The sequence below is a fragment of the Hypanus sabinus genome, chromosome 10 (assembly GCF_030144855.1).
Source record: "Hypanus sabinus isolate sHypSab1 chromosome 10, sHypSab1.hap1, whole genome shotgun sequence".
Taxonomy (NCBI): domain Eukaryota; kingdom Metazoa; phylum Chordata; class Chondrichthyes; order Myliobatiformes; family Dasyatidae; genus Hypanus; species Hypanus sabinus.
Genome location: NC_082715.1, coordinates 116,998,285 through 117,020,366, shown reverse-complemented (window position 1 = coordinate 117,020,366; position 22,082 = coordinate 116,998,285). Strand labels below are relative to the sequence as shown.

At 41.4% G+C, this 22,082-nt stretch overlaps 2 protein-coding genes across 5 annotated transcripts in view; one reads left to right on the top strand and one right to left on the bottom strand.

Moving 5' to 3' along the window:
• The window catches only part of rsph9 (radial spoke head component 9), a 55,305-nt gene extending 38,359 nt beyond the window's left edge, over positions 1-16,946 (top strand). For 2 of the 3 annotated variants that reach the window (XM_059982748.1, XM_059982746.1), the window contains one exon: positions 16,625-16,946. In XM_059982748.1, coding sequence (XP_059838731.1) covers positions 16,625-16,785 — 161 coding nt within the window. In that variant the 3' untranslated portion in view covers positions 16,786-16,946. The remainder of the gene's footprint in view (positions 1-16,624) is intronic. The other variant, XR_009514454.1, reaches the window with a different exon arrangement.
• Positions 16,947-17,002: 56 nt separating this feature from the next.
• mrps18a (mitochondrial ribosomal protein S18A) overlaps positions 17,003-22,082 on the bottom strand; it is a 124,169-nt gene continuing 119,089 nt past the window's right edge. The window contains exon 6 of one of the 2 annotated variants that reach the window (XM_059982749.1): positions 17,003-17,153. In XM_059982749.1, the coding sequence (XP_059838732.1) occupies positions 17,009-17,153 (145 nt within the window). In that variant the 3' untranslated portion in view covers positions 17,003-17,008. The remainder of the gene's footprint in view (positions 17,154-22,082) is intronic. The other variant, XM_059982750.1, reaches the window with a different exon arrangement.

The window sequence follows — 22,082 nt, the reverse complement described above, 5'->3', positions numbered from 1 at the left end:
TGCCTCTCATGAGTTTATACACCTATGACAGGTCACCATTCAGTCTTCTAAGTTTCATGGAAAAAAGAACTAGCCTGCCCAATGTTACCCAGAAACACAGGTCCTTGAGTCCTGGCAATGTTCTCATAAACTATCAAGGCACTCTTTCCAGCTTAATGATGTCCATCCTATAACCAGGTAGTCAAAACTGTACTCTTGTGACCTCACCAATGTATTGTACAACTGCAACATAACACTTCAGCCCCTAGCTTAATGCTTGACTAATGAAGGCCAGTGTGCCAATTATCTTTTTCACCACCCTTTCTACCTGTTTCAGCAAACTATGTACCTTAAGCCCTTCTGCTCAACAACACTCCCCCAAGTGTCAGTGCTACCAAGAGTTGACTTCCTAAATAAGGCCTACCTGGGTTTAACTTCTTACCTTCCTCTTGCTTGATTGTCTCAATTGCCAATAAAACTGAGAGTAGACCACAGCTAGATCACTGAACATTCTCATAATCTGTCAGAGAAAATAAAAACAATTAAGCAAAAAAGCTGTAAATAGTGGAAATCTGAAAAAAAATGAAATGCTGTAAGCAATCAACAGATCAGAGGAAAGAGAAACAGCAATGTTCTGGGTCTGTGACCCTTCATCAGAACTAGAAAAGAGAGAGTTTTCAGTGCAGAATATGGCCTAATGAGTACAGTTACCAGCAGATTGAGCTACCAGGCCTGAGAAATGAGTTGTTCATGGTAAGGTGGTAGGATTTGTGCAACAAGGGTAGATATATGTGTATGGCATAAGAAGAAAGAAAGAAAACAGAAAATGCTGGAATAACTAGTCAGCTAAATCGCACCATATTACCATTACATAGGTTTGACTTTTGCAAATAGGAAAAGAAAAAAAAACAAGAAAGAAAAATTTGGAACTAAATTAAAGAGCATTTATTCTCCTATTCCTCTCTTCTATTCCTGGCTTTCAATTATCCACTAACTTCACCACCACCACCCCTCACTGTGCCTTTGCTACAGTTACACACCACACCTGAAGATAATTTAACACACTTACCACTGTTTACTCCACACATCCATTGGAAATGTTTATCTGAAGCAATTGCTAATGAGTCTTAATTGGTTATAAATTACCTACAATTGTGTTGGCAATGCACACAAAATTCTGTAAATGCAGCAGGTCAGACAGTTTCTCTGGAAAAGAATAAGCAGTTGACATTTCGGGCCAAGACCCTTCATCAAGATTCCTGATGTTACACACCTATGTAAGGTCACCATTCAGTCTTCTAAGTTTCATGGAATATCACCCCAACCTTTCCCAGTAACAAAGTTGGAGAAATCAAAAATTCAAGTCATTAGGTTGGAGGCTACCTAGATGGAACATGGGGTGTTACTCCTCAAACCTGAGAGTGGCCTCCTCATGGCAGAAGAGGAGGCCATGATCTGACGTGTCTGAATGTGAATGGGGATTGGAATTAAAATGGTTGGCCACGTGGAAATCCTGCTTTTTGTGGATGGAGCAAAGGTGCACAACAGAGTGTTCCCAATCTACATCAGTCACTCCAGTGTAGAAGAGGCCACATCCAGAGCACTGGATACAGTAGAAGGGTCCAACAGATTTGCAAGTGAAGTGTTCCCTCACCTGCAAGGACTGTTTGGGGCCCTGAATGGAGGCGAGGGAAGAGGTGAATGGGGAGGTGGAGCACTTCTGCTTGCGGAGACAAGTGCCAGGAGGGAAATTAGTGGGGGGGGATGAATGGACAAGGGAATCATGGAGGGAGAAATCCCTGTGGAAAGCGTAGGGTGGGAAGTTAAAGATGTGCTTGGCGGTAGGGATCCACTGAAGGTGGCAGATGTGGAGAATGATGTGTTGAATTCAGAGGCTCACGAAATGGTGGTAAGGATTAGAGAAACTACCTCTGTTAAGGCAACAGGAAGCTAGGATGAGCGCAGTTTTCTGGGAAATGGAGGAGACGTGAGTGAGGGCAGCATCAATAGAGGACACAGAGGAAAGCCTCCTCCTGGAAACAGATGCAGCAGATATCAAGGAACTGAGAAATGGGAATGGCATTATTACAGGAGGAAGGATAAGAAACGGTATAGTCAAGATGGCATGAGAATCAGTAGGTTTTTAAATGATATTGGTAAACAGTTTGTCTCCAGAGATAGAAATAGAGAGATCAAGGGGAGAGAGATGTAAGAAAGGGACCGTGTGAAATTAAGGGCAGGGTGAAAGCTGGAGGCAACATTGATTAATTTGATGAGCTCATCATGGGTGTATGAAGCAGCACTAATGCAGTTGTCAATGTAGAGCAGAAAGAGTTGGAGACCATCATCTGGGAGGGCTTGGAACATGGACCATTCCACACAGCGAGTGAAAAGACTGGCATAGCTGGGATCCATGCAGGTACTAATAGCTACACCTTGAGTTTGGGGTAAGTGGGAAGAGCTTAAAAGTGAAATTGTTGAGTGTGAGGATTGTTGATTGTTCCATCAGATGGAGGAGAACTGTTCAGGTCTACTGTTGAGAAAGAAGTGGAGGGCTTCTTGATGAGGAATAGAAGTGTATAGGGACTAGACATCCATGGTGAAAATGAAGCAAGTAGGGCCAGAGGATTGAAAGTAGTTGAGGAGATCAAGAGCATAAGTATTGCAGATGTAGGTGGAAAGGAACTGAACCAATTGGAATAAAATGGAGTCAAGGTATGTGGGCACAAGTTCATTGAGGGCAGAAGTAGCCAGAAGCAATGGGCTTACCTGCACAGTCAGTTTTGTGCATCTTGGGTCTGAGCTGACGGGTAGTGCTGGGTAAGGGAACTATGAGATTGGTGACAGTGGATTGGAGATCTCCAGAGTTGAATAAATCTGTGATGGTGCCTGAGACAATGTTCTGATGGCCCAGAATGGGGTCCTTTTCAAACAGTAAGAGAAGGTGTCTGAGAGTTGCTGCCTGGCTTCAACAAGGTAGAAGTCATTCTGTCAGACTACAACAACACACCCTTTGTCTGTTAGTTTGATGATAAGATTGGGACTGGTGTGGAGAGAATGGAGGTCAAGGTGTTCAGAGGGGGTAAGGTTCGGATAGCAGAGGAGTGCTGAAGTCAAGACAGGTGATGCCTTGTCAGCAATTAGAGAGCAAAACATCCAGAGCAGACAGAAAACCAGAGTGGGGTGTCCAAGAAGAGTTGGAAGGTTGGAGATTTGAGGAGTCGTCTGTGCGGGGTGGGGAATCCTTGCCAAAGAATTAGGCTTGGAGATAGTAAAAGAGCTCAATGTTTTGGCAGATGCGGAACTCAATGATGTACTGGTAAACTAAGGCCGTTGCTGAGTGCAGAACGTTTTGCTTCAGAGAGGGGAAGGTCGGAGGGATTGATGAAACTACAGTGATTAGAGCTTGCATCGGAGGGGGTAAGAGAGTTGGTGGTGTCAGAGGAGAGTGGAGGGTTGGAGTTCAGGGAAGGAAGGATAAGAGTCTATGATATGTATCTCTATAATTCTTCCATGGCTGAATGGAGTGGGAGCTTCCTTTCACATTTTAGTACACATAGACCTCAAGTTCCCAATTATATGTAGTGTAACACTATTACAGTGCCAGTGAACCAGGTCTGTAAGGAGTTTGTACATTTTCCCCGTGACTGTGTAAGTTTGCTCCAGGTGCTTCGGTTTCCTCACACATTCCAAAGACATATAGATACAGATCAATAGATCACATGCGTGTAATTGGCAGCATGGGCTCTTTGGACTGGAAGGGTCTGTTGCTGGTGTGTATCTCTAGATAAAATAGTACTATCCCGAATATTATTCATGTGGGAGGGATTTCTTGGAGTCAATGGAAATGTTGCGATTTTTCAAGGATGCTTTGAGCATAGCATTGAGTCTTTCCACAAAGCTCAAATTGGAGTGTCTACTTTGGGGATTTAAGTCAGGCTTTCAAATCGTATGGCCTGCCTAATGGGGCATCAACACTCAGAATATTGGCCTGGGAGATGACTCTGACCCTGATTAATTTTCTCCCAATCTGGTCCTATCAAGCAACTAAGTGAATTCACCAAGGAACAAGAAATTTTTCTTTAGCTTTTTTTTTACAGAGCAGTTAACTGCCTGAAAAGGTGGTGGAAGCAACTTCAGTAAGAATTTTCAAAAGGCAATTGAATGACAATTTGAAGAGAAATGTTTTGTTGAACCTAGAGGGAAGACTGGGTTAGGATTTGAACAGTGCTTTCAGAAAGCTGGCACAGACAAGATGGGTCATTTGGCCTCCTTTCTGTTATTCTGTGATCCTATAGCACAATCTTAACTACAAAATTGCTCCTGCAAGAACCATTTAATCCAGACATCAAACATTTTAAATGTACCACTATTAATTATCAACTTTAATGTTTTGCTGGGGGCTTCTGTTTCCAAAGGTATAGTGTGCAACCCTGCTCTGCCTGTGACTGTCTAGGTTATGTTATTGTTTTCTGCATTGTTTGACAGTGGGGAAATCTGGGCTATTTTTCAAAGCAAGCTTGTTTCTCTTTCAAACACTTTGAGAAAAATCTTCAAAGAGATGCAATTGTCTTGCTATCTCTGAAAACAGCTGCTGTTCATCAATTACCTCTTCCTTCACTGAAGAGTGCTACCTGTTGTCAGGTCTGGGGCATTCATGACATGACCTCCTCTCAAACTGCTCCAAATTAACTTGTTTTCTAGCACCTTTGTACATTGCCTTCCCAGGGCCAACTGCAAGAATTCTTGATGCCCATTTGGCTTCACCTTGATTCTATCATATCGTCTATTTTTTCCTATGTCATTGCAATTTTTATAGAAGTGTACAACAACACAAAGTACAGAATTTTCAACCTACCTTCAACCATCCAGCTCCTGTATCAGTGTGGATAACTTCACTCACTGTCGAGGACTCCTCAAATCATGTTCTCAGTATAAATTTATTTACTATTTATTTATTATTATCTCCTGTTTGCAGTTTGTCTTTTGTGCATTGGTCTCGTTTTTCTTTGAATGTAGTTTTTCATTGATTCTATTGTATTTATTTGTTCTACTGTGAGTGCTGACAAAGAAATAAATCTCAAGATAGTCTATGGTGAAGTATTTGTATTTTAATAATGAATGTTCTTTGAATTCTGAACTGTCCATGCACTTAAATGTTGTAATCATACCTGCCTCATCTACTTCCTCCAGCAGCTGGTTCCATACACACACCACCCTCTGTGAAAAGGTGGTGTGCTTCATTTCTTGATTGTAGTATGTGTCTCTTTTCTGGTTCTGATGGATATAATACTCACGTTGCCATACATTACTCAGCTAGTTGGGGAAAAGTGGGAGGACTGGAGTTGTCTGGATAAACTTCAGATCATACATCCTGACAGCTAGGGTCACTACCTTTGAACTTTTATTCATCCTTATCTATGAACTTCTGAATTTTCTTTGCTTTAATTTATAGAGTGACATACAAATTGGATTCTTACAACGTTACTGTATTTATTCTTTGTCTTAAGGTTTTGTTACCTTTGGCTCTCCAACAATAAGCCACTGAAGAGAGTTAAGTGGCTTAATCCTCCACTTCCAACTTACACAATTTTTGTACTCATTCATGGATAGTGGGTCTCATTAGTAAGACCATTCCCAAATTGACCTGAGAACTGGTCTTCTCTCATTACTCTTCAGTTTAGCACAACGGTTATAAGCTGAGATACTTCAGAAGGCAGTTAGGAATCTGTGGACATGGAGTGAAATAAAGGCCTGACAAGAAAGGGGGGCAGAATTCATTTTTTAAAGGAAAGCAGTGATCAATGGGGTCTTATGACAACCTCATACTTTCTTAGTCATCATAACTGATGTTAGTCTCTTTATTCCTTTTTATTTAAACAAACTGCCTACTTGGTTGCTAGGATAAGTTTCAGTTGGTACCACTGGATTTGTCTAGGACTCTTGATTTCTGGTCCAGTATGTAATCCTATTCTTCCACACATCCTACACGACGTCTAGTATGCACTGTATCAGGAGAAATATTCTTAGGTCAACTTCAACCCCTAGAGTTTGCACCATGATTTGGTATGGCAATTTGAATATAGAGGGATGTTCGAAGCTGCAGAAAGTATTGGGCTCAGCCCAATGTATTGTTGGGTACATGCCTCCCCAACGTTGCTAGTATCTACATGAGGTGTTGATCCCCATCATACGGGTCACCCCAACTTCTTGTAGCTATTGTTAAGCAGAAGGTACAGAAGCCTGAAGTCCCACATCACCAGGTCCAAGAACAGCAACTTCCCTTCAACCAGTTCTCGCACAACCTTAGTCACTACAATATAGCAACACCATGACCACTCTACGGCCTTTGCTATTTTGTTTTGCTGTTGTCTTTCTCGTAAAAGATGGGTATAATTTGCGCTTGTATTTTCTTGTGAATGCTGCTTATATGATGCTATGTGCTTGTTTTGCTGCTGCTGTAAGTAACTTTTTAACTTTGTATGGCATATCTGTGTTGACAATAAACTTAATTTTGAAAAAATATGAGATTGCGGCCCTCCAGGGTTTGCAGTGGATACCAACAGGCAGTGAGTACAATACTCCCCAGTTGTGCTGATAACCTGGGTCTGAAGTGCATGACAATGCACGGCAAGCTACCATTGTTGGCTTGGAATTTGCGACAAAGGAACGTTCCACTCCTGTAGGTTATTTCTCTTCTTCCAACTATTTTTCTTTATCTTCTGTACATGAACTACCCATGTAACTAGTGTTCTTGCAGGTTTCGGTATACACCATCACCACTCAATCCTACTCACACATTTTCACCATAGATGTGATCCTACACATATTAAAAAACAGTTCATGACTCAACTGGGTGATTGTTGAGGAAAATGGAATTTCCACCTCTCCTAGTTCCCTGTACTTATATAGCTGACGAGTGCTCAACGGAAAGGGAGCAGAAAAATGTGGTTTTAGATTTCTTTTTCTCTTGTAATGCTGTAGAATCTATGAGGCTTCTAAGGAAATATTGGTTGATTGAAAATCAAACCTTTCCATGAGCTCTTAAGAAACAGTTAGCTGTCAAAATAGATTTCCAGGACATCTCTAGATTGATGAGCTTTTATTTATTAATAATTACCTGTTTTCTAAAATTTTGCTTTGTTATCCAGATGTTTGGACTATGGAGGACAATAATCTTTCTGAGCAGGATTTAAAAGGCCATGACTGACTAGAACTTAGTAACAGTGCTGGGAACCTTTTCTTGGCAGGACACTTTTTTTTAATTCTACAAGGGTTTGTTTAGAGCATAAGCACTCCAGTAAAGTGGCTTGATTAAATTTGGGCTGAAATGCCAAGGGAAATCTAAGCCCAAAATTGAAGGACTCTGTGGACGCTTGATTAATTTCAGCTTGCAAACAACCGTGTCCTTCATTAATGGGAAAAAAAACAAGTTCAGGGCAGGGCACTGTGGAAGATAACTAAAGAAGAATTATTATTTAAAGGGGAGCAGTAAAATCTGATTATTCACAGAAAATATGTGTGCCTACCACTGTACCCTGTGATAAACTTGAGCCCTGTAATACCAATATGCAGTGTACCAAAATATTTAATTTCAGTATCAGAATCAAATTTATTATCAAACTTAAATTACATGAATGTTTTTGCTCTGTGGCAGTATATTGCACAATACATAAATGACTAAATAACGTAGTGGTTAACACAACACTAGCGACCCGGGTTCAATTCCTGCTGCTGTCTGTAAGGAGTTTGTATGTTCTCCCCTTGACAGTGTGACTTTCCTCCCACAATCCAAAGGCATGCTGTTTTGTAGGGTCATTGGTTATTGCAATTTGTCCTGTGATTAGGCTAGAGTTAAATCGGGATTATTTGGCGGAGCGGATGGAAGGGCCAGAAGGGCCCATCCCTCGCTGTATCTCAATAAATAAAACAAATTAAAAAAGTGTAAAAAAGTAGTATTCATGGATGATGAGGACATCTACTGCTGGCAGGAAGGGAGCTGTTTCTGAATCACTGAGTGTGGGTCTTCATGCTGCTGCACTTCCTCCCTGATGGAAGATGGTAGTAATGAGTTAATAATTTCATGTTGTAGATGGGGCTATGGTCATGAGGCACTGCCTTTTGAAGATTACTTTGATAGTGGGGAGTGTTGTGCTTGTAATGGAGCTGGTTGAGTCTACAGTCCTTTTGTGATTCTGTGTATTGAACCCCACACCACCAGGGCATGATGCAACCAGTCAGAATGCTCACCACTAAACATATAGAAATTTGTAAAGAGCCTTTGATGACATACTGAATCTTTGCAAACTCCTAATAAAGTGAAGTCGCTGGCACATTATATGATACATTTTTAAAAGAATTATCTAGATGGAACAGTGGCAACATTACATTAGAACAAGCATCATAGCTCATGATCCTAACCAGCCCATCAAGTCTGTGGAATTAAAGTTTCCCAATAGTCTCTGCACTTTGCTCAGACCCCTACAAATATTTCTTTTCTATGGACCTAATTGAGTATTTGCAGCACTTTTAGTCCACATTTCTAGTATCCCATTTAAACTCCCTTTAAAATGTGCTTATCACTCTAAATTTTCACTCCCACACCTCTGTTCAGTTTATATCTTCTACCTGCCAATCTTTGACACATCCTACCACTAAACATATCTTTACCCACCACCACATCCACTTTCCGCAGGGAATGCTGCCTCCACAATTCCCTTGCCCATTTGTCCCTCCCCACTAATCTCCCTCCAAACACTTATTCCTGCAAGTGGCCCCGGCCCAAGTGCTACACCTGCATATTCACCTCCTCCCCCCACCTCCATACATGGCCCCCAACAATCCTTCTACGTGAGACACACTTCATCTGCAAATCTCCTGGGTTCAGTGCTCCCAATGTGGCCTCCTCTACACTGGTGAGACACATTGTAAATTGGGGACTGCTTTGTTGAGCACTTCTCCTCTGTCCACCAAAAGTGGAACTTCCTGGTGGCCAAACACTGTAATTCCAATTCCCATTCTGGTTCTAGCATGCCGGTCCATGGTCTCCTCTTGTGCCAACATGAGGCCACCCTCAGGGTGGAAGAGGAACACCTTATGTTCCATTTGGGTAGCCTCCAACCTGATGGCATGAATTATCAGTTTCTCTTTCTAGTAAAAACTTCTTTACCTCCCCATCCCCTATTCTTTTATTCCCCACTCTAGCCTTTTACCTCTCCTCACCTGCCCCCTAGGTTCCCTCCTTCTTCCCTTTCTCCTGTGGTCTACTCTCCTATCAGATTCCTTCTTCTCTAGACCTTTACCTCTCCCACTCTCTTGGCTTCACATATCACTTGCTAGCTAGCCTCCTTCCCTTCCCCTCCACCTTCTTATTCTAGCATCTTTCCTTTCAATTTCAGTCCTGATGAAGGGTCTTGACCCAAAAAGTTGACTCTTTATTCATTTCCATTGATGCTGCCTGACCTGCTGGATTCCTCCAACATTTTGTGTGTGTTGCTTTGACAGCTCTTGCCTTTTTTTTCCTGTTTTCCCACATTGCTGAAGCCACATTTGAAATAATGTCACTGGTGTGGCCACATTTAGAATACTGAGTTCATCCTACTGTAGGAAACATGACATTAAGCTGGAAAATGTATAAGATTCACGAGGAAGTTCCAACACTTGAGGAAATGAGTTATACCAAGAGGTTGAGCAGGCTAGGACTTTATTAATCAGAGCATAAGTGAAAAGGGGTTGATTTTAGAGAGGTGTATACAATCAGATGGGGCATAGACAGGCTGAATACCCTCAATCTTTCTCCTAGAGTAGGGGAATGAAGAAGTGGAGGGCATGGGTTTAAGATGAGAGGGGAGATATTTAATAGGAACCTGAGAGGCAACTTTTTCACCTAGATGTTGGTTAGAATGTAGAATGATCTGCCAGAGGAAGTGGTTGAAACAGATACATTAACGACATTTAAGTTCTTGGACAGGTACATGGATAGGAAAGGCTTAGATGATTATGGGCCCAACCTGGGCAAATGGGACTAGCTTAGATTGGCATAGATCATTTTGGCCAAATGCCCTGTTTTCGTGCTGTACGATTATAAGACGATTTAGTCTAAATACTTGTTTAATTTCTAACTATTGCCCACATCTGGTAAATAACTAACCTGAAGCTGTTTCTCTGCACTAATTCATTTGGCAAGCTGAGTATTTCCAACATTTTCAAGTTTTCACTTTGGATTTGCAATATCTGCACTATCCTGCTTTTGTGCCAAGGATCGTGTATTGAAATTTTTTTCTCCATTTCACCAGGACAATTTTTATGACATTAATATGCTAATACCCAATCAGTAATATGGTTACATTAATGTGCTGGTTGCAAATGCCCCACATAATAATTTTAGCGAGGCTGGAAGATATAGTTGGAGGCATGAGAAAGCTGGGCTGGGGTAGGGGAGCATATGAACAGTGTGTCATAGCTTGGCAGGTAATTTGAAGGTTTGTGATCATGTGGACACTCCTGGGCATGGATGGCCTCCTGCTACGCAATGTGACATGCTTGATGTCCACACTGGTGACATGGTTAAGTTATTTGACTAGTAGCAGAGTTCTGGCCCATCGACTCATATGTGACTTCAGGTCAACCAATGTGGTTATCTCTGGGAGTGGACAATAAATTGCCAGTGACATCCCCATCCTGTGAAAGAATAACTAAAAGGATAACCATGTCAGAACCCAGAGGCAGCAAGTGCCTTTCCAGCTGTGTCCAGAGGGATGTAGCACCTTGACAAAGGTAACAGGAAACAGAAATCAGTCACCAGGACTTTACACCACCTTCCCACCCTATTATTACCACGTACGTACACTGTTAACTCTATGAGCTTCTATTGAGTAAGGAATTTCCCTGCAATATAGTCTTTATGACTATAAGCTAAAACTGATACCTTAAAATTAATGGAGTTTATGATAAAGGTGCCAAAAGCTTGACAGAATTAGAGTGGAGATGATAAGCATGTGAGAGAGATGAGTTTATAATGTAATAAGTGGGATAAATTGAATTTAGGACACTGCTCTGAGCCAGTGTCGATTGGATAGACCAAAATTCCTCTTTCTGTGATAAAAGGAGAAAAAAAACAAGATTGTTAATGGAGTGAAACCTCTGACAGCATGGAAAACAGGCTCTTTGTATGAAGTGTCCATCCTGACCAAGATTCCTAAATTAAACTAGTCCAATTTAACTGCATTTGGCCCACATCTTTCTAAACCTCTCCTGTTTGTGAATGTATCCAAATGTCCTCTGAATGTGTAATGGTACCCAACTCTATCACTTCCTCTGGCAGTAGTAGAGGTAGATCCACAACCCCCTATGTTTAAAACTTTCCCCTCTGGTCCCTTTTAATTCTTTCTCCTCTCACTTTAAACCTACAATACTGCGCAAAAGTCTTAAATACACATGCCTAAGACTTTTGCACATAACTGCAGAAATATATATCGCACTGCACTGCTACTGCAAATAAAAACAAATTTCATGAGACGTGTGAGTGATGATAAACCTGATTCTGGATTGAGAGTGGGAGGGGGCAGGGGGAGGAGAATCATGGTTGTGAAAAGGGGAAGGGATCACGAGAGGAAGGGGCGGGAAGCACCAGAGAGACATTCCATAATGATCAATAATCCAATTGTTTGGAATCAAACGACCTTGCCTGCTGTCTAAGGGCTGGGTCTGTCTGCACCCGCGCCACCCCTACCCCAGCAATCCACTGTCATCTGCCACACAACCCTTGCGATACTCTACCTCCATCATTCCAACATCCTTTGCTCTCTCCGCTCTATGTTGACAAATACAGTACTGTGCACAAGTCTTGGCTATGTAAATATTTACCTAAGGTGTCAAAATAAAAATTAAAAAACACTGGATTAGCCAGTTGGCAGAATAACAGGAGACTTTTTGCTGGTGATCAGAGCTCCCCGTGAATTGATTGTGGTCCAAATGTATGTTTTGTGAAATCTGCCATCCCATGGATGCTGGATAAATACATGTTGAAAGCAGTGCTGATGGTGTTGAATGAAAAAATAGTGAAAACAAACTCACATACACCAGCATGGAGGACATGTAGCTGTGGAATTTAGATTATGTGGAATCATGAGTAAAAATCAGTCATAAGTAAAGATTTCACTCAGAGACTATGGAAGAAACAACAGGGAAAACAAAGAGTGGCTCAATGGTGGTGATGATATTTCAAAGACACTTTGATCTGCTGTCTCCCTTGCTTTCCCGATAAACACAACATTTACCAAATAAATGCAGGCTCCTTTGCATTAGTAAATATTGGATATCAACCAACATTAACTACCTAAATTTCACTACTTAAAAAAAGCTTACAAAAATAATTTGACAATAATTAGTCATTCAGCTGCAAGCAATTCTGCAATTGAAAAGTGAAACATGTTCCCATGTGGATGCAGTTTGAGCCTGGATCCAAAAGCTGCACCATCTAAACATTCAGAATAATCCCCAGTCATTTTGCTGGGGTTGGTGGAGGGCAGTGCAGTGGTTTCTCAGCTGTCGTCACAGAATGTAAATATGGCAGGGTCAAGGACTATTGACCAAACTGCTAGGGCAACTGAATTTGCCATTAATACTGTCATTCAATGTGCAATTAACCTGCTTTGCTTCCAACATGGTGAGGCCACACCTGGATTATTGTGCACAGTTTTGGTTACACTCTTTTAGGAAAAACATCATAAAATTCGAAGGAGTGCATGAACGTTGTCAGGATTCAAGGGCCTGAGTTGTAGGGAGAGTTTCGGCAGCCTGGGGCTTTATGTTTTGGAGTGTAGGACACTGAAGGGTAACTTAATAAAGATGTCAAGTCAAGTCACTTTTATTGTCATTTTGACCATATCTGCTGGTACAGTACATAGTAAAACTGAGACAACGTTTTTCAGGACTGTGGTGTTACATGACACAGTACAAAAACTAGACTGAACTACGTTAAAAAAAAACAACACAGAGAAAGCTACACAGGACTCCGTAAAGTGCACAAAACAGTGCAGGCATTACAATAAATAATAAACAGGACAATAGGGCAAGGTGTCTACAGGCTCTGGGTATTGAGGAGTCTGATAGCTTGGGGGAAGAAGGGAAGAAACTGTTACATAGTCTGGTTGTAAGAGTCTGTTGAGCAGTTGGGACAGTACGCAAACTGCAGGGGGTCCAGTGAGGGGGGCAGCAGGATCTTGATATGCCTCATGATGAACCTCGAAACACTTCATGATGATGGATGTATAAATTCATGAAGGGCATTGGAAGATTCATACATAGTCAGTTTCCCAGGGAAAGGGGATTAAAAACTGGTATTCATATCAGGCTGAACTGTTCACAACTCTCTGCAGTTTCTTGCAGTCATAGGCAGTGCAGTTGCCACACCAAGTCATGATAAAACTAGACAGGATGCTTTCTATGGTACATTTATAAAAAATGGTGAGGATCAATGGGGACGTGCCAACTTTCATTAGCCTCTTGATAAAGTAGGGGCAAAGATGCATTTTCCTCATCATCAGATCTATGTGGTTGGACCAGGACAGGCTATTAGTGATGTTCACTCTGGGAACTTGAACCTTTCAATCATTGTCATTTGAGCTTTGACTCAGTACGGTGGTGTGATTTGCAAACTTGTAGATGGTGTTAGAGCAGAATCTGGCCACACAGTCATAGGGAGTAGAGAGAACGGTATGGTGATTGAGAAGTAGAGCAGAGGGCTGAGGATGTAGCCTTGTGAGGCACTAGTGCTGAGAAAAATCATGGCAGAGGTGTTGTTGCCTGTTGGTCAGAAGAGTGAAGATCCAGTTGCAAAGTATGTTTTTCCAGAGTGTGATGGGTATGTGGAGCTGCCAAAGTAACTGGGAGAGGTGGGTGCACTAACAATATTTATTAGACATTTGGATAGGTACATAGATAGAAATAGTTAAGGCCTGTGGTTCATGCACCCCTTACTTATTGGTATTGATCCAAGGCATAAAAAAGGTTGGGAACCCTTGGCTTAGCGGGATGTGAGACAAATAGGACTAGCTCAGATGAATGTCTTGGTCAGCATGGACAAGTTGAGTGAGAGTCAGTTTCTATGTTGTATGACAACAACTCTATTTAGATAGGTTCATGGAGAGAAAGAGTTTAGAGGCATATGGGCCAAAGGCAGACAATTTGATCAATATAGGCTAGATGGGCTGAAGGGGAAACTTCCCAGCAATCAGCCTTTCAACCCATGTAATATTTTAGAAAATTTTGGTACTATATCTTTCAGTTACTTGAATAAAGCACGTGTTTAGTCTGCTCAGTATCCTACCATAAGCAAATCTGTCTAGTGAATTTCCCTGCACTCGCTCTATGGCGAGTCAGAGTACAGAAACAGTTCTTTGACCCACTATTGTCTCGCCAGTCTTCTAGCAAAAACTTAAACTAATTCTACTTTCCACCATTTGACACATAAGCTTCCATGCCATGGTGTATCAGCTACTTACCTAAATGTTTACTTTTTAAATATTGTGAGTCTCTGCCTTCATCATACATTACGACAAAATGTTCCAGATTTCAACGATTGAAAATTTTTCCTCAGATCTCCTTTCAATAGCCTATTCTTACCTTAAAATTATAGTCTCTGATCATAGATACTTTTGCAAAGGTGGAAAGATTTGAAGCATGTTGTATTCCACGAAAAACAACCCAGAAGTATGTACATCTCACTAAGATCCTATAGAATTGCAGCATAATATATGGTGCACTGACCATTAGTCTGGCAGTTCAAGTAAACTCCCAGGCCTTATTGCCAGAGATATCAACCTTACCACACTGACCCTAACAGATGTCCTTTTATTCTCTGTACAAGTTAATTTTGTCTTCTTTTTTCAGGACTCCTAAATTTACCTCTCCATCCTGCCCCTATCATTGTCCACCTTTCAGGAACTTCAGTATATTAAGAGACTGTGCATGGAAATTGAACCAATGTTTAACATGTAGTAAAAGCCATCTGTGGCTTCTTCCATTTGTTACCCCACTAGTAATATCTATCAATGTAAAGGGTCTGGCAAATGAAGTTGTACTAGTGCTTTTATTTCAGCTCTAAATGTCAGGTTGTTCCCAAAAGGGAGTGCTTTGCAGAACATTTTCCATATAAAAGGCTTATTATCAACATGTCCATCTGCTAATGGCAATAATCCATTATGTTTGAGACTGGAAATAAGAAGCCTTGAGCTGATTAAATAAATCCACTGCTGGTACATCATCCTTCAATCAATATTCTGTTTTACAGCAGCACAATAAATAGCCTGTGCATGATATACTCAGGTGTACCATCTTTCCCACAGAAAAATAAAACTCTTAATATGCAAGCTGATGGCAAAGGTATAATTTTATGGAAGCTGTATATATTTTAATTTCAGCCACAGGATTTGAAAAGCATATCTGTTTTAGTAGGAATTATTTCAGAACATCTCCTGAACAGGAGAGGAGTTCTCAACGCAATTAAGAGTTTTGTATTACCAAGGTTTTATTAGATAAAGTGGCAGGTGCAACTCTGAAGGTTTCAAGTCTTAAATTCTTCCTTTAAGCTAAATACAAATGGAGCTACAATTTAATCAAGGCCATTTGGCTGGCAGGTCCCAAGGGAATCAAAACACATTGCACAAGATTTTTACATGGTAGAAGTTCTGGCTTTTGAGTTAAACTGTAGACCTGAGATGTAAAGGATGCCAGATCTCTAAATTGGTGCCTCTGTTTGAGTGCCTTTTCTATCATTTAGGCACATCAATGTTAGTGATCTGCATGAAAACATATACCAGGGCATTCTCTTCCATCCTGCCTATTTGTAAAGCAGGTTGGTACCCAAGCCAGCATTCCTCCCTTAAAATACAGGCTGCTAATTGTCTCATTTCTTGTTGCTTCATTAATAGATGTGTGGCCTTTGCCCACAGAGGTCCATTGCACCTATGATGTAACTTATGAAAGAGCTATACAGTTTGTGCAATCCCCTACTTTTCTTGATAGCCCTGCAAATACTGTTATTCTAGCTATTTACTCAGTTTCCTTTTGAAATATATTATTAAATGGCTTGCAAAGATCTATGTTAATGGTCACTGCTTCCTGCATAAAATGTCTTAACATATTGAATTTTATTCTTTTGGAATCACTTTAAATAAAGAATCTTTTGCCACCAGGAATTGTTTCTCCTTATATACACTTATCAAAACTCTTTTTAAACCAATGCACTAAGACAAACAACAACCCTACTTCCTTTGGACTCACTTGTAGGTGAAGTCTTTCACCCCAGTACTAACTCAATATATTGCTTGGATGATATCTCAAGCAACCTCAAAGTACAACTTGTATCTGGCTCCCCTCCCTCTTCCCTTCCCTATATGAAGAACACTGTCTGGGTCACAGGCTGACAAGCGGGATTTATCATTATCTGGAAAAGGTGTTCTGTTACAGTTCCTCTATCCAAAAAGTGTTTCTATCCCAGGACTGCTCAACACAATCAAATTTCTATCATTTAAACTTTCTGTCCCTGCACTTCAATGACAATGAATAACTTTCTGAGCAGGCGTATAGGAGCCTGAGTTCTGATTTGAATGGAAGATTGAAAACCTCTTTTTTTGTGTTTCAGTGTTTTGGACTCTACAGTATGAGAGAGGCAACAAGCTGGTCATTCTCCAAAACCTCCTCTGGCCTGGCTTCACTTTCTTCCACGTGCCAGAAACCACTCAGTTCGGCTACCTTTACATGGGCCTGGGCGAGAAGAACATGGATTTTCCTTTCATGATATGATAGTCCATTGAATTCACACAACAACAAAAATCAATGACACTTGGTTTAGTTGAGCCTCTCTTGCTTTAATCTGCATCGTCAAATTATAGATGATATCCACATTATTATTATGTACACATTATAGCAAAGAAATCTCTGTATCTAAATAAATCTTATCTGAATACCCTTCTGAATATTGGATTTAAAAAAAATGCCCAGGAGCTTAAATTCGCCAGCATCCACATCAGTGCTTCATATAGTAAGGTTTCTTCCCATAGACAATGTTATTCTTCATTATTGGGTCTCCAACAGGCATGCGTACCTTACACCACTTAAGGCCCTTCCTCCAAATGGGCTTCATGGATTTGACCGACCATCGAGTTAGATACCTGCAAACACACATTTTAAAAAAAATGTTACAGTAGATTTAAGTGTGTAGCCTTCAGCGTGGCAGCATAAGTGTGACATCTACAAGAACTGTAAAATGCTTACTAAAATAGATATTTCATGATTAGGTCAGCTAAGTACTCTGACAATGCAGCTGTTTAAGCAGGAAGACTAGCTTCAATTCCCAGTCTATGCTGAGTTTGTATACCGTGGGTAACTAATCCATAAGTCTAGACTAGGAATCCCAAGGCCTGAGTTCAAGCCGTGGCAGTTGTATTATGAAAAAAGTCATTAATAATGATAACCACAAAATTTTTTTTAAATCTTATATAACCTACTTGTTGGTACTAAAATTTCTCATCCTTTAACAGACTACTGAGAAGTAACTCCAGATCCAACTCATTCTTACTTGTCCAACCAAGTTCTCAGATGTAGCATGAGATAGAACATCGACCCATACATCGAAATTAAACATTTTGAGTTGTGAATAATGATGGCATTTCTGGAGGAGAAGGTTCCAGGAACATTCCTATCCCTATTTATGGCAGGGGCCAGCAAGGGAGTACTAGAGACTAAAGACTAAAGCAGCTGCAATCATATTCTGCCAACTCACCTGACAACCAGCTGAGGTATTTAAGAGCTGTAAACTGCAACTAGCTGGACCTCCAGCCAAACCATTCCTGTACAATTACAGTACTGGAGTATACCTGAACAATGTGGAAAATTGCCTAGCTAAAATCTGTTAACAAAATGATAGATGGAAGGTGCTGTTGACAGTGCTATCATGTGGCATGCTCACAGGTGCAAAATGCCCATTGGACTCTTGGCCTTATTACAGTCTTGTTACAGGTTCCAGCAGTGAGGTGAGAGTGTCACTGACACTCAGGTGCTACTTGTTCTAGGGACCCTGATAAATCTGATATCAATGGACATAAAGGGAAGAACACTCTGGTGGTTAGTCACAGCCCACACAAGGGAAGCCTTTCTTGTTGTTGAAGAGTAATCACCTCAGCTACTTCATCAATGACCATCCTTCCATCATAAGGACTGGAGATGTTTACTGATGAGTACAGTAAGACCTAGACAATATTCATTGGATGATAGGTGGCAAATTCATTTGCATCTCAAAACCATTAGAACCTAATCACTAAATTTAGTATTCAATGATGTTACCATCAGAGTCAACAACTCTGCTAGTGTCACCACTGACCAGAAACTTAACTGATCCACCCCATACTGCGGTTATAAGAACCAGACAGAGATTGGGCATCCTCTGATGCGTGATACTCCTCCTGACAACCTACAGCTTCCCAGCATCAAGGTCTAAATTACAAACATAATGGAATTCTCTCTGGCTTGGATGAGCAGAGCTCTAATAATTCACACAGCCCAATGGCAGATGAACTAAATGAGTATTTTGCGTCAGCCTTCACTGTGAAAGACACGAGCAGTGTGCCAGTTGTAGTGTGTGAAGGAAGAGAAGTGAGTACAGTTACTATTACAAAGGAGAAGGTGCTCAACAAGCTGAAAGACCGAGGGGTACTTAAGTCACCCAGACCAGATAAACTGTACCTTAGGGTTCTGAAGAAGTAGCATTAGAGATTGTGGAGGCATTAGAAAGGAACTTTCAAAAATAGTTTGACTCTGGCATGGTGCCAGAGGATTGGAAAAGTGCAAATATCACTCCACTCTTTAAGAAAGGTGGAAGACAGCAGAAAGGAAATTATAGACCAGTTAGCTTGACCTCAGTGGTTGGGAAGATTCTGGAGTCAATTGTTAAGGATGAGATTAGGGAGTACCTGGTGACACAGGACAAGATAGGGCAAAGTTAGCATGGTTTCTTTAAGGGAAAATCTTGCCTGACAAACCTGTTGGAATTCTTTGAGGAGAGTATGAGTAGGACAGATAAAGGGGATGCAATGGATGTTGTATATTCGGACTTTAAAAAGGCTTTTGACAAGGTGCCACACATGAGGCTGCTTACCAAGTTAAGAGCCCATGGTGTTACAGGAAAGTTACTAAGATGGTTAGAGCATTGGCTGATTGGTATGGGACAGCAAGTGGGAATAAAAGGATCCTTGTCCAGTTGGCTGCCGGTGACTAGTGGTGTTCCACAAAGGGTCAGTGCTGGGACCGCTCCTTTTTATGCTGTATATCAATGATTTAGATGACGGAATATTTGGCTTTGTTGCCAGTTTGCAGATGTTACAAAGATTGGTGGAGGGCAGGTAGTATTGACGAAACATAGGATGCAGAAGGATTTAGACAGATTAGGAGAATGGGTAAGAAAGTGGCAAATACAATACAATGTTGGAAAATACATGGTCATACACTTTGGTAGTAGAAATGAATGTGCAGACTATTTTCTAGATGGAGAGAAAATCCAAAAATCTGAGATGCAAAGGGACTTGCACGTATTTGTGCAGAACACGCTAAAGGTTAATTTGCAGGTAGAGTCTGCGTGAGAAAGGCAAATGCAATGTTAGCATTCATTTCAAGAGGTCCAGTATACAACAGCAAGAATGTGATGCTGAAGCTTTATAAGGCACTGGTGAGGCCTCACCTTGAGTATTGTGAACAGATTTGGGATCTTCATCTAAGAAAAGATGTGCTGGCTTTGGTGAGGGTTCAGAGGCGGTTCACGCAGATGATCTGGGGAATGATAGAGTTATCATACAAGGAACATTTGATGGCTCTGGGTCTGTACTCAGTGGAAAACCTTTCAAATATTGAAAGGCCTAGACAGAGTAGATGAGGAAAGGATGTTTCTCATGATGGAGGAGTCTAGGACAAGAGGGTACAGCCTCAGGATACAGAGAAATTTCTTTAGCCAGAGGGTGGTGGAATTAGTGGAAATTGTTACTACATGCAGCCGTGAAGGACAGGTCGTTGGGTATATTTAAGGCAGAGATTGATAGGTTCTTGATTGGACACAGCATTAAAGATTACGGGGAAAAGGCTGGAAAATGGGGTTGAGGAGGGGAAAAAAGAATCAGCCACGATTGAATGGTGGAGCGGACTTGATGGGGCAAATTGCCTAATTCTGCCCCTATGGTCCTATAATCTTATGGTCTAATCTTATTAGCATTTCAATAATCACTTGAAATAAAACATAATTTCTCTCCATCCATGGCATACAATAATTGTAGTGAGTAGTTAGTTACTGCCTGTTACGTCAATTGCAGTGAATGCCATCTACAAAATCCACTGCAATTACTCCCAAACCTGCACCCTTCATCACTAACAAGAACAAAGGTTTCAGTCACATCAGAACACCACGCAACCTCCTGACATGGAAATACACCACCATTTGTTTAATACACCCGGTATTAAACCATGGAACTCCTTCCCCACAAGCATTTGCATGCATTTACCAAGAATGCAGTAGTTCAAGGAGGCAACTCATCGCCATCTTTAAGGGATGGCAAATCAATGCCAATCCTAATAAATGTGAAAAATGCTGGATTTGCGAGTTAATCCACTGCAATAGTTGAATGTCACTCATGGTTACTGTCTACACCTAAGCCTCTTTACACTGGAGTCCTGGGTTGATGAGTGTTGCATGGAGCTGTACCATGTAACAAACTCCTAAGGCAGTTTACAGGCTCTCTAGCTGCCTGCCATTTCTGGAGCTAAGCGGAGTCAGTGTATTATGTACACTTGTTCATAAATGAAAATACCTAGTCAGCCAATTCTATGGGAAAGATACCTTGCTAATGGTAATGGTCAGGGGAGAATGGCCAGACTGGTTCAAGCTGACAGGGAGGTGACAGAAACTCAAATAACCACATGTTACAACAGTGGTGTGCAGAAGAGCATCTCTAAATACACAACACTTTGAACCTTGAAGCAAATGGGCTACAGTGCAAGCCCACAAACATACACTCAGTGGCCACTTAATTAGGTATAGGAGATAGCTCTCAGCTTCATGCTTCTGATCTTCAGTCAGCCGGAGGCCAGTGAGGCGGGGGGGGGGGGGGGGGGCGGGTTGGATCAGTTGGATGGAATGCTCTTGGGCCTTGCTAAGGTGGCCATTCAAAGGTCCAGGCAGTGGCAATTGAAGGTTCTGCTTGAGCTGATTGCCTGCCCCTCTTCTAGGGTTATGTACGTTCCTGTGTGCCCATGGAGAAGGAGCACAAAGTTTCCAGGGATACACTAGGGACTTTCTGGGATAGGTGGACAAGTGGGTGCCACAGGGGCTTGAGTGTGTACCAGATTGTGTTGTGATTTGAAACTAATAAAGCTATTGACTTATAAATGGTGCAATATGTGAAATAATGTGATCCTGTAATCACTGAATAAACCTCCTTTGGAAAAGGTGAAAAAGCAGTTCAGAATCCAGGTACCTTCAGGAATAAGGATTGGACTGAGGTGTAGGTGATACACTTTCTTTGAAATTATTTGATTTCTGCTTATCAATGCACATAAGAGAGATTTGCATTGGCAGGATGTGGTTTGTCACTTGGATAACCAACCTCCAATAAAAGTGCCTGAATGCTGCTTAAACCATGTGTACTCAGGATTGAAAGGTAGTGCAGGTAGGAAATATGCTTTTTGTGGAACTACACATCAATAGCACATAGGTGTGTAACTGTTGAATGACTTTGCCATCTGGATGCAGGAGAAGGGGGAGAAGCTGGAGAATGGTTCAGCAACACCTACAGCAACACACACAAAATGCTGGCAATCAGGCAGCATCTATGGAAATGAATAAGCAATTGACGTTTCTGGCCAAGACCCTTCTTCAGGACTGAAAAAGAAGGAGGAAGAAGCCAGAATAACAAGGTGCGGGGAGGGGAAGAAGTACAAGCTAGAAGGTGATAGGTGAAGCCAGGTGGGTGGGAGAGTGGGGATGGAGTAAGAAGCTGAGAGGTGATGAAATGTTAACGATAAAGGGCTGGAGAAGGAATCTGATAGGAGACTGGATCATT